Raw genomic sequence first — 10,343 nt, forward strand, 5'->3', positions numbered from 1 at the left:
TTCAGCGGGCCATTCGCCACCCATGTGTTTGAGTGAGATGCAATAATTCCGAAACAGGACCTATTAGTAAATCATTCTTTAATTCATGTATGGACCATTTATTTTCCTCCCTTTTCATGCAGCAGTTTTGATCTATCGTCTACTTATATTACAAAGATACACAATCTAGTGCATTGAATTGACGAGGAAAGACAAAAACATCAGTTAGAGGGTGAAACCGTTGTGTGACTCATATCAATTTTTTTAAACATATTTACACATTCATATATGGCAACTAGGGGTGAGAATCACGTTTCAGATTCAGGCTTAAAAAGGCATTCATCAGATAACTGAAGTTTCCTTTCTTCTGCCAATTTCCGTGTAACCTCCACCTCTCCTACTAAAGAAGTCGTCGGCGTTTACAGTACTTCTTAAAGCCGTTGACTTCGTAGACGAGGAATTTCGTTGCAGCTTCATCGGTAGCACATGTTCAAGCAGAGCTTTTCGAAAATCTTTTTTGCCAAATATGTACATACAAGGGTTTAAAAGCGACGCAAGGTACCTCAACCAAACAACAGCCAGTATAAAAGTGTCTGGCAACGCGGACAAATCGAATCGGCGAAGCATAAAATAAGGCAGCCAACAGATAATGTAAACGAACATCATGGCGGCGAAGATTGCAATGGCTCTCCACTCATGGTGGTTCCTAGATCTCTTCCTAGTGTTTGGTAAGCTGAGCGTATTTTCTCGCCGGATGTTACGACTTTGACGAATTATCTCAAAGATTATTCTTGCATAGGTAAAGCACATGATCATCAAAGGAATTAAAAAAAATAGAATGAGAAACAGTATGTCATAGACGAGTTCAGTTCTTTGGAAGGAGTCCGTCAGGTCTTCGTCATGTGGATCGTGGTTGAATGGATCGAGCCAAGTTAATTGCACCAATGCAGTGACGGCCGATGATGTCCAGATAAAGATGATAACTATGGCACACCTGCGGAGTGTTACCAGTGACGTGTACCGCAAAGGGTGTACAATTGCCAGATATCTAAGAGAGAAAGTCGTTTTCCTTAATTAATGAAGGTTTTATCATTCCTATCAGTTTATCGTGTTCATCTATTATCATTATTATTATCATTATCATCCTTTCTTTATACGTTTCTGACATGGTTACTTAACAATTAGAACAATTAATGAAAAATTTGTCTCGGTCTCAATTTTTTTTCCGCTCAATTATATGAGTGCTCAAGCGGCACACGTTTGAAGAAATAGTGGTTTTTCTTCTGCAAAATTGGAATATTTGCGACCGGCGCGCAACTCCAGCACTAGTCCAGCTGAGGGTTGCTTTCACTTGTTTGGTTTTTTCGATTTCTATTTCTGATCTCAACCTCTTTCACATATTATTTGGAGAGAACGTACATTTAGCTTCCTGAGAAAAGAAACTACAGCTATGAGAGACTCAGAATAAAAGCATGGTATGGTTTTCAATATGGTTGTAATTCTTCATTTTTCCAAACCAAGCTTTTCTACAAATAGAGATTTTGATTACAAAATCTTTACTATATTTCCATTACCTGTCAATCACAACGGACATCAGATGAGACACAATAGAGGCTGAGATGAACCGAGACAATTGCTCTTCAGTGAGACAAACTGCTAATCTACGGACGATGTTACACGTGATAAACAGTGGCACAGAGACCAAGCCAGTAAGGAGGTCAGATAAAGCCAGGCTACACAGCAGTAGATTGGTGATGGATCTCAAGTATGTTTTCTTCGCCACCATTATCAAAGCTAAACTGTTAATGATGACTATAAATACCGCCAACGCAATCGCTGGAACGTCTACAACAGGTTGGAAACGACCTTCACTCATGTCATCGAACTCGTCATCTACATGAATAACAAAATAAAATAAAATAATGATTATAAATCGGAACTGTAAACAACCAAGCAGTGGCTCTTCTTGTCTGCTGATATCAAGTAAAGTTGGACTTTGGGGTGTGGATTTTTATGGAGAGGAAAACTCGAGAACCTGGAGCAATACATGCAGGATGAAGGGGGAAAAAACAACAAAATTAACCCATAGCAGGTTAGGTAATCGAGTCCAAACCGGCATGTATACTCCTCAAACAAATCTGTGGGAAGATTTGATGCCATTTGAACTAAATTTGTTTCCTTTTGAGATTTGAACTGAGCTTTCTCGCCTATATGTACAATTTATCATATACTGAATATTAGTCTACGTCTGACCAATTCATTAATTATAATGTTGGCAAATCGGCAGTTACAGAGAGTCTGAAAAAATGTAAAATCTTAGTAATTAAATGGTTCTCACATACGAGACGAGTATTAAAAAGCATCAGAAACTAATTGTATTTGTGTCTATAGGCATACTTGACTGAATGATAAGCAACCTGAGGTGTCCATGAATAAGTTTGCTTAGCTGAGACAACAGAGTAATTTTGATATTTAACAGAGAAAACCGTGAATTTTAAGGCCTATTTGGAAGAGAAAATTTATGCTAATTTACCTTAACTGTCTGCTTAATATGTTCAGCCCAAAAGCAATTAAGAATTGAAATTGAGATACTGTACTAACAATACCGACTTCCCAAGCTTTGCGATTGTGCGAATTCGGAAACGTAACCATGGGCAGCGTTTATAACAACAGGTTAATCATAACACTCTTCGTTTGCAGAAGCAACAGAAACAAAAAGATCTCTTTAAAACTCTGCCATGTGTACCGATAAGAAATGCAGTGTGTTGATCGGGAGCTCTTTCCAGAGCTCATAGAATCCCCCGTCAACCCTGCTTTTTTAAACATGTCTCGGCCGTTGAAAGGTAGTTTAAACCCGCTATTCTATCTTCGCATCAACGGAGAAACTCTTTGGGTATGGCGGCGACTAAAAAATCCTGACGAAGAGTTTAATAAAAATAGGGATAAGTAATCGAGTCGCTTAGAAAATTCAACCCGTTCCATAATAAATACATCGTTTCTCCAAGTGTTCCTAATTCTACTTTTGAGTCTGAAATTTATCAGTGATGGCTGAAGTCAAGTAGAAATATCCTGTACTCGAAAAAGGTGAAAAAATAATGAGGATAATCATGAAGCTTAAATGACAAAAATATGTCACAGAAATGAGCAATGGTACGATTTAAGACTGAAAAACAAGGCTATCCATAGTGCATTTTCGTTCAAACTTATAATGCAGGGCCGGTCAATGCAAAAAACAGGGGCTAAGTGTACTTCTTAACCATTTTCTTGCTATTGTTATGCAATGAGACGTTAGCTAAACTTCAAAACAGATTTTTGCCTCGCAATTTTCATAATTACCTTGTAATTGGTTAATGGTAACTTTGTAGCAAAGAAAATTATTCATTTAGGTGGGTTATAACTGATGAGGCGAAGAGTTTAATGGTATCGTTGTACAGCGAATTTTTTTTTTCAATTCGCATTAAAATTCGAGTTACATTAGTTAATTATTCATTTGATGGATATCAAAACAAACTTGCTTTATTATTAACTGAGCTCTGTGGTCGGTTTGGATCACTCTGTGATAGCTTATTACGTAGTAAATATTTCATTGGATTCAATCCTTCAAGAAATTTTCCTCCATATATTTCTTAATAAGTAAATTACAAAGTTAATCTTATTCCTCTGACTGACTCGGCGTTGTTTACCTTGAGTTGCTTAAGAGCGACATCGAAATTGCCGTTAAATTATGGGGTAGTTAAATAATCGATTTCTAAGGGAGCGAAACATCGAAGAGGCGAAAATTAACCAAAACAATACGAGAACGCCTAAAAATATATTGAAAAAATATGAAAAAGACGAACTCAAAAAAATTAATTAAGATGATCAGACTGCGATAAAATAGCTCATTCAAGGGACCGAGGCAAATTGAATTTTTTTTTTTTTTTTGGGACATCCTCATCTTAAACATACAATTTAGCGATGCCTGTCAAAGGTCTGTCTTGCTCAAATCTCTCTTAGTATAATTTAGGCATAAGAGAACAAAGCAACATATTACCCTCGTAGAATTCATTGTTTTCCTTACCTGAATTTGAGAAGTTTTTCAGCGCCAAACCAGTGGAAACATTGTTGAATCGAGAGTCGTTCTGTTCAGTTGACGTCTGACTCATGTTGGCTCTGTTTAATGAAGGTGAAACTGTCCGTTGAGACTCAACAAGCTAATCGGAATTTAAAAACATAAAATCCAATTTGATACTTTCACCTAATTTTGTGTCATCCAGGAATAAATCTTTTTAAACGTTCTGTATCGGACAGCGACGTCGTGATTTGTTGCAAAAACGCGGAGTGTTCTAGACGCTTTTGGAAAACTTACGCCAGACTCTATAACCTACAATTTCAGAAAAAAGACCCCAACCCATTCTTTCAAGTTTATACAGCGGGGCTTTCAGAGGGTAAATAGTTCGCATAAAGAAAACACACAATGCAAATAAAACCTGGAACAAATTGCTTCGACAGGTGTATCTTTTGTAATTATCTCCCTTTCAGTCGGGCTTTAAAAAAGTTGTATATTCAGGTCATTCAGAAGTACTGTAAACCAATGAAATAACTATTTCCGAACCCATCTTCATTAATAACTCATGAGATGTAGACTTCAGAGTCAAGTTCAATTAAACATTCCATAAGCTGTTTTTCAATTAGGAGAAAGTCGCATAATACATCGTTTTCTCTTTAGCGAAACTTTATAATAACATAACTTAGTTTATGCAGTGGTTGCCAGGACGATTTGTCGTCCGAACGATTTTGCTGAATGTCTTAATAAAAGAGTTTTAATTGAATTGGAGAAGAGAAAAAATTATTAAGTCATCCCTCGTCATTAGTGTCCATGAAATTTTTTTTTTTTTTTTTGTGCTTCTGAAACATGTAAAGATTATTTCCGAACGTAGTTGTGGTCATTTTCGAAGCTATCTGGGTTTTGTCTACCTGCCTCCTCCAATTCAAACATTTCAATCGTTATCTTTTCCCGACATTGCTGTATTTAAACGCAATATTAAAATTTACGGGTGCAAAATGTAAACTTTGTAGATTTCAATTAAGATATGGATATTTGACATAAAATTTAAAGAAAAATTATTCGTAATAGTAGAAAAATTGCACGCGAAATGAGCCTCTTTATAAAAAAAAAAAAAAAAAAAAAAAATTCTGAAACAAGGGTTGTATCAACATTACGGACTTTATCCAGGTAGGAGCTGGCACATACAGCAAATCATTCCACGATATGAATTCTTTATCAGATGCACCCTTCAAAAACATTCTACGCGTAATGCACCTTGTGTAAAAAGCGTTTACAGGGGGCTGTCAATCATGTGTCGGATCTCTGAGGAAGTAGTCGCGATATTTCATGGGTTCGAAAGGTCACGTCCCGTTATCAAAGTGAATAACGAATTATTTATTAGCTCGTTTCTTTTAGAAGTCCACAAAGCAATAGAACGTGCAAGCAGGTTTACTCATAAATTTACATGTAACTATGATTACTAATTTTTAATACTTCAGTTCCTGACCATCCTCGCTACCAATTTTTTTTTCTTATTAAAATTTCTAGGTGTAAAGATTTTAAAGGAAGCCAAATTATCATTGATGGAGTGTTAAGTGTTACTTATAGAGTCCACTATCCGTCTCTTTTAATTCACACGTTGGAAAGACTCACAATGAAAAAGTGACAAACACGTTTGGTTGATGTTATGTAAGGCTGATTTTTCATAAAATCGTCTCGCGTTGGTAATTTGGGAAAACTGTGTCCATATTTTACACAAATATTGGTTGAACAACATAAATAACTCATGCATGAAAACACTGGAAGGTAATTTGTGCGGTGAAGATTTCAATGCCTTTTTAGAAATATGGCATTGCCTACAGCGAGGCGATAATTCATTTCTGGGACCCCATCACCTGGAAATAGTCCTGCGTATTTGCGGTGCTTTCCACTCTATGTTGGTCAAAACTTCGAAATAGCAATCCGAAGGTCTGAGGTTCGATTCCTCATGCGGACTCAGTATTTTTTTTGGCCCCAAGCTCGTAACAAGACGAAAGACGAAAAAAAATAACACGTTTTAGCAGGAGCCCATTAGTGAGCTCCTGCTTTTATTTATTTATTTAATCATCATGAAACACTCTATCGTATATCCTCAGCGCAAGAAGTAATGTGTATTGGCTTCCGATAAGTAATGAACTCTTTTTGAGGATATAACATTCGCGTATGCATTTAAAAACGCGCTTTAATTTATTTATCTGTCAGAAGGAAACAAACGATCACGCAGCTTTGAAAATATAATCATGATAATCTAAATTTACGATATGTACACAGGATGTTGAAAGCAAACTGTAATTTTTGATCAGATGCATTTGCCTCACTGTCGTAAGTGTTTGTGGTATTATCGTCAAGTTATCTAATTCTGGACGATAAAAGTTCAAACCAGATACGACGGCCACCTCTTAACTTTGTTTTAAAAAATTTACCTCAAAACTTTTAGTCAAGACCGGTTTAGTGCATTAAAAAGAAATTGACTGATCGATTTCAACAAAATCTAAGATTCTCGAAAGGCTTCAGACTGACCTATTTTGGAACGCTTCTGAATCTGATTCATACCAGAGTTAGATATTGCTCTAGTTCGAATTCAGCAGTCAATTGCAGACAAAGTTTTGGTACAATTAATCTTTCTTTTACTTACAACGCGGGCTGTCAGTTCATAGAGCTTAGAGTCGATTGGGCGTGAATGGCAACTCTCGAAGACTGGCCAAAATTATTCCCGACACAAACTGGGCTGATTTCTGTTTATCATAGTGCCCTTTGAAAATTCAGCTCGAATGTGTTTCTAGGATCGAAATTGACCAAAATATCGACATAGGTATAATTTCTTACTTCTGTGAATTCACAGAAAGGAAAGGAGATCGACATAAAACCTTTTTTTTTTTTTGCTCTGAACGAAAGCTGCTAGTTCTTCGAGTCAGTTTATAAAAGATATTTCCAAAATAGGCGTGAAAGGAAATTCTGCAAGACTGAAATATTAAGATGTGACAAATAAAATATCCATTTTCTCTCTCAGTTCCCAAGACTTGCCCGGCTTGATTTGTCTCGATACATTACCTCAGAACGTTTTGATGTTATTACTCACATATTTCCAAGTTGCTGAGTGTTTTAAGGTTCTTCATTCATATCGCATCATTGTCAAGTTCGAAATACGGTTTCGTTCGCTTCAATATCATAATATTACTCAGATAGGTTAATATTTGTATGATTATATAAATAAAACATTTCTTTAAGTCGAACCTGTTATTTACATCTGGATTAAGGAGGCTCTAAAGGGGTTTTTTGACCGCGCAAGATCTGGGTGCGAACATAACAAAACAAACACGGATAAAAGAAAACACCGTGGGAAAGATTGCCAAATGGCGACAGATGTCAAAAGTCTACACTTGCTCAGATATAGATCTTGGCGAGGTTCTCTTCCATCATGTAATGTTCTGCGACGAAGAAAATAGGGATCTCTCGAACAAGATTTATCGCGTTTCCTTCGGTGGAATTTCCGACTAAGATTTGCTAGACCGTTAAACATATTTGTACCCTTCCTTGTGAATGTTGATAAAAAAAATTCATAGGACCAAATTGGCCGGAAATAAAGGAAGAAAACACAAAATTGCAAATAGCAAGAATAGTGCCTTTGTAACCCCTTTATTTTTCGGCTTTTAAATGACCGGCAAGAAAAATTTCACAAATTGTGAAGATTTTGAGAGATTTCATTGAAGAAAACCAAAGGCAAAGCCAAATTATTATTGGCGAGCGCCTCACTTCGTAGAGCCTTAGCTTTCGAACGAATATTGTTTTGATAATAGCTTGAACCTTGTTCATTGCCTTTTGGTGGCTTTTAGTGACCTTCAAAAGCGAAAACACAAAAATTTTCAAAAAAAAAACATTACGCTGGCGCGCTCGCAAACATTGAACAAAACCCTAGAGAGCCTCTTTAGGTAGTCAGATAGAATTTTGTTAGGATGAAAACCAATCTGTCTTACGTTTATGCGGTGTCAAAAACGCGGTGATCCATCTGTAACGGTTAAAACATTCGATTTTGTCTATAATATGTGGCTATATTTAAATCATAAAAGACAGAAAACCGAATACTAATTCACCAATGCAACGTTATCAGATTTATAAGACTTACATGTGGTTATCCCTTTTTAAAATAAGTCTGCAATAGTCAAACAAGACGGAGAAACACTTTTCACTTTGGTTTTGGCATCCATACATCAGACGCGCGCGGTTATTTTCCCACACATTTTTAAGACTTGAATAATGATTTATCAGAATCGTTTTCGCTTTGATATACAGCTATTACTTGGCGTTAAGATGTAAAGTGCGTCATTAAAAGAAATCCGAGAAAATTCATTCATGTCTATTGGCCCAAGACTCGATTCACATTTTTTTTTGCGTTGAAACAAATTGCACCCCTTTGTTCGCGACCACTCTAAATTGAACTGATTTCTCCGTCTAGCATCTGTTCATTTTTGGATTAAGAGCAGATGGGAAAGATTTTAAGCCCGTAAACCTATATAAGCTAAAAGAAATAATAATACTACAGTTTGTAAATTATCAAGCGATTGTCTTTTAGTCATTGTATCCTCTTGTCAGATCATAATCAAACGTGAAAAAGGATTGACAATGTTTGAAACCATTTCCTTAAACTTTTCGTTGATGAAAAAGTTACTTGATACTGATTTGCTAATGATCCAATGAAATGTTTTTCTTCTAAGATGTTTTGGAAAAAAAAACAAAAATACGGCAATTTAGTCTTTTTTTTCCAGTTTCATAACATAACGGGACAAAATAAGTTAATGTTTTTTCTTTTTTTTTTTTAGATGAATACTACCTTATGTGACACTGACATTTCACAAGATGTCATTGTTATGGGCAGAGAGCCATGTTCCATGTGATAGATGTAGCTTTGTGGAAACTGTAACTGGCATAGATTATCTTGAACCATTGTCATTGAAGCCAGGAGGTCCCGTTGTCCCATTGGTTTGCGGTTTCAGGAGACGAGATAATCTCCTGGCGTGGCGCAAGTTGTTTCCGAACTTTTATGAGTTAAAATCATGCATATGATTTTGGAAGGAATACAAACACTTTGAGCGAATTTATAGAGTATATAGATTTGACCGATATTCGTCAAATTTCGCCAAAATTTTCCAGGAATAATGACAAACTAAATAGTGTCGGGATATTTTGATATGTTTAATATTGATCGCGTGTTTACCATTTACGCAACACGCCTCGCCCGGCACAATTTCGTTGATTAATACAGCCATTTTGCTCGTGTTGCGGTATCCAATACCCGATAAATTCAGTAGAAGAACCTTCGGTCGTTTCAAGCCTTACCAACTTCCTTAAAAGAGAAGTCGCTTAAATTATATTTATGTCGTAATCTGCAGTCATTAAGCTTTCTCCTGATGTACAGTTTGCTAGGGATTTTAGTGAAACTAGCGCACATACGAATTTTTTTCCCGAAGGATACCCGCGAAGGTGGAAAGTAACCTTAAAAATTAACTTTGTACGTCACCATCTATACATCTCCCAGACATGTGCATCCAAATGATTTGCGTTTGGCTTGATGATGAAAAAAATTTACTATCATACTCCCAGCTATTTCTACCTTAAGATATGACAGTTAATATGTTTTTGCTAGAGTAAAAGATAGAGCGGTTTACATCGAAGGGAGAGGATGCCAGCGGTTTCCCGTGATTCCCCCTTCAACATAAAAATTCAGGGAATAGGAGGCGAGCCTGTTGCTCAGTCGAAAGCCAAAAACCTGCTCAAATATTTCCAAAAATCCTAGCAGATTTGCTACCAAAATTTCTTTATATTTTTAGTTATTTCAATTTAAAAAGGCCCTATTTTTCGTTTTTCACAGGCGTTGTTAACATCGTTCATGAATGAGTGACATACTAAGATACTTAAGTCTGAGGCAACAGGACACATGGTTAATTTTAATAAAGTCCTGCCCAACGTCCTTTTAGTCAATTACCCGTTATAATAATAGATAAACATCGCAATGTGAAACGATGTCAAGTGACAGGTTATGTGTTAGCTTTTTATGAAATCGTTAACTTTTTCGTACTGATATGAGATCAAGTTTAACCTATACCGTATTTTGCTTAAAAACTGCTCAGAAAGGCAACTTTTCCCAAAGTTGTTACGGAACCGCAAAAAGTTGCTCCAAATGCCAAAAGTTGCTAAAAAGTTGCCGAGTACAATCGGAAAGGGCCTAAAGGAAGGTGGGAGGGGGGGGGGAGGGTCAGTCGTCGCCGACAGAGTATAAAGGGGGAATGTGGAAAAATTAACT

The 10,343-nt window shown here is 36.5% G+C and overlaps 1 protein-coding gene across 4 annotated transcripts; it reads right to left on the reverse strand.

Moving 5' to 3' along the window:
- Window positions 1-77: 77 nt before the first annotated feature.
- On the reverse strand, window positions 78-8,317 carry LOC113669399 (histamine H2 receptor). 4 transcript variants are annotated; one of them, XM_027185421.2, is made up of 4 exons: window positions 8,169-8,317; window positions 4,040-4,131; window positions 1,554-1,872; window positions 78-1,027 (listed from the first exon to the last, which is right to left on the reverse strand). In XM_027185421.2, exons 1-4 carry the CDS (start codon window positions 8,252-8,254, stop codon window positions 322-324), a joined length of 1,203 nt encoding a protein of 400 aa, XP_027041222.2. In that variant the 5' UTR covers window positions 8,255-8,317; the 3' UTR covers window positions 78-321. The 4 variants fall into 4 exon arrangements, with proteins under 4 accessions (XP_027041222.2, XP_089064500.1, XP_089064501.1 ...); XM_089208374.1 differs by having other exon boundaries at window positions 4,040-4,172; window positions 8,169-8,309; XM_089208375.1 differs by lacking the exon at window positions 8,169-8,317 and adding an exon at window positions 4,217-4,442.
- Window positions 8,318-10,343: the final 2,026 nt, after the last annotated feature.

Source organism: Pocillopora damicornis, chromosome 5 (assembly GCF_964200805.1).
Source record: "Pocillopora damicornis chromosome 5, jaPocDami1.2, whole genome shotgun sequence".
Classification (NCBI taxonomy): Eukaryota; Metazoa; Cnidaria; class Anthozoa; order Scleractinia; family Pocilloporidae; genus Pocillopora; species Pocillopora damicornis.

What these genes read in the sequence shown, in the direction of transcription:
- LOC113669399 (XM_027185421.2), bottom strand. Translation starts at nt 8,254, where the DNA reads ATGTATGGATGCCAAAACCAAAGTGAAAAGTGTTTCTCCGTCTTGTTT. An exon ending in TTAAAAAGGGATAACCACAT is followed by an intron (nt 4,132 to 8,168) that starts GTAAGTCTTATA and finishes TTCATTAAACAG; the next exon opens with AGCCAACATGAGTCAGACGT. An exon ending in ATGTCCGTTGTGATTGACAG is followed by an intron (nt 1,028 to 1,553) that starts GTAATGGAAATA and finishes TTTCTCTCTTAG; the next exon opens with ATATCTGGCAATTGTACACC.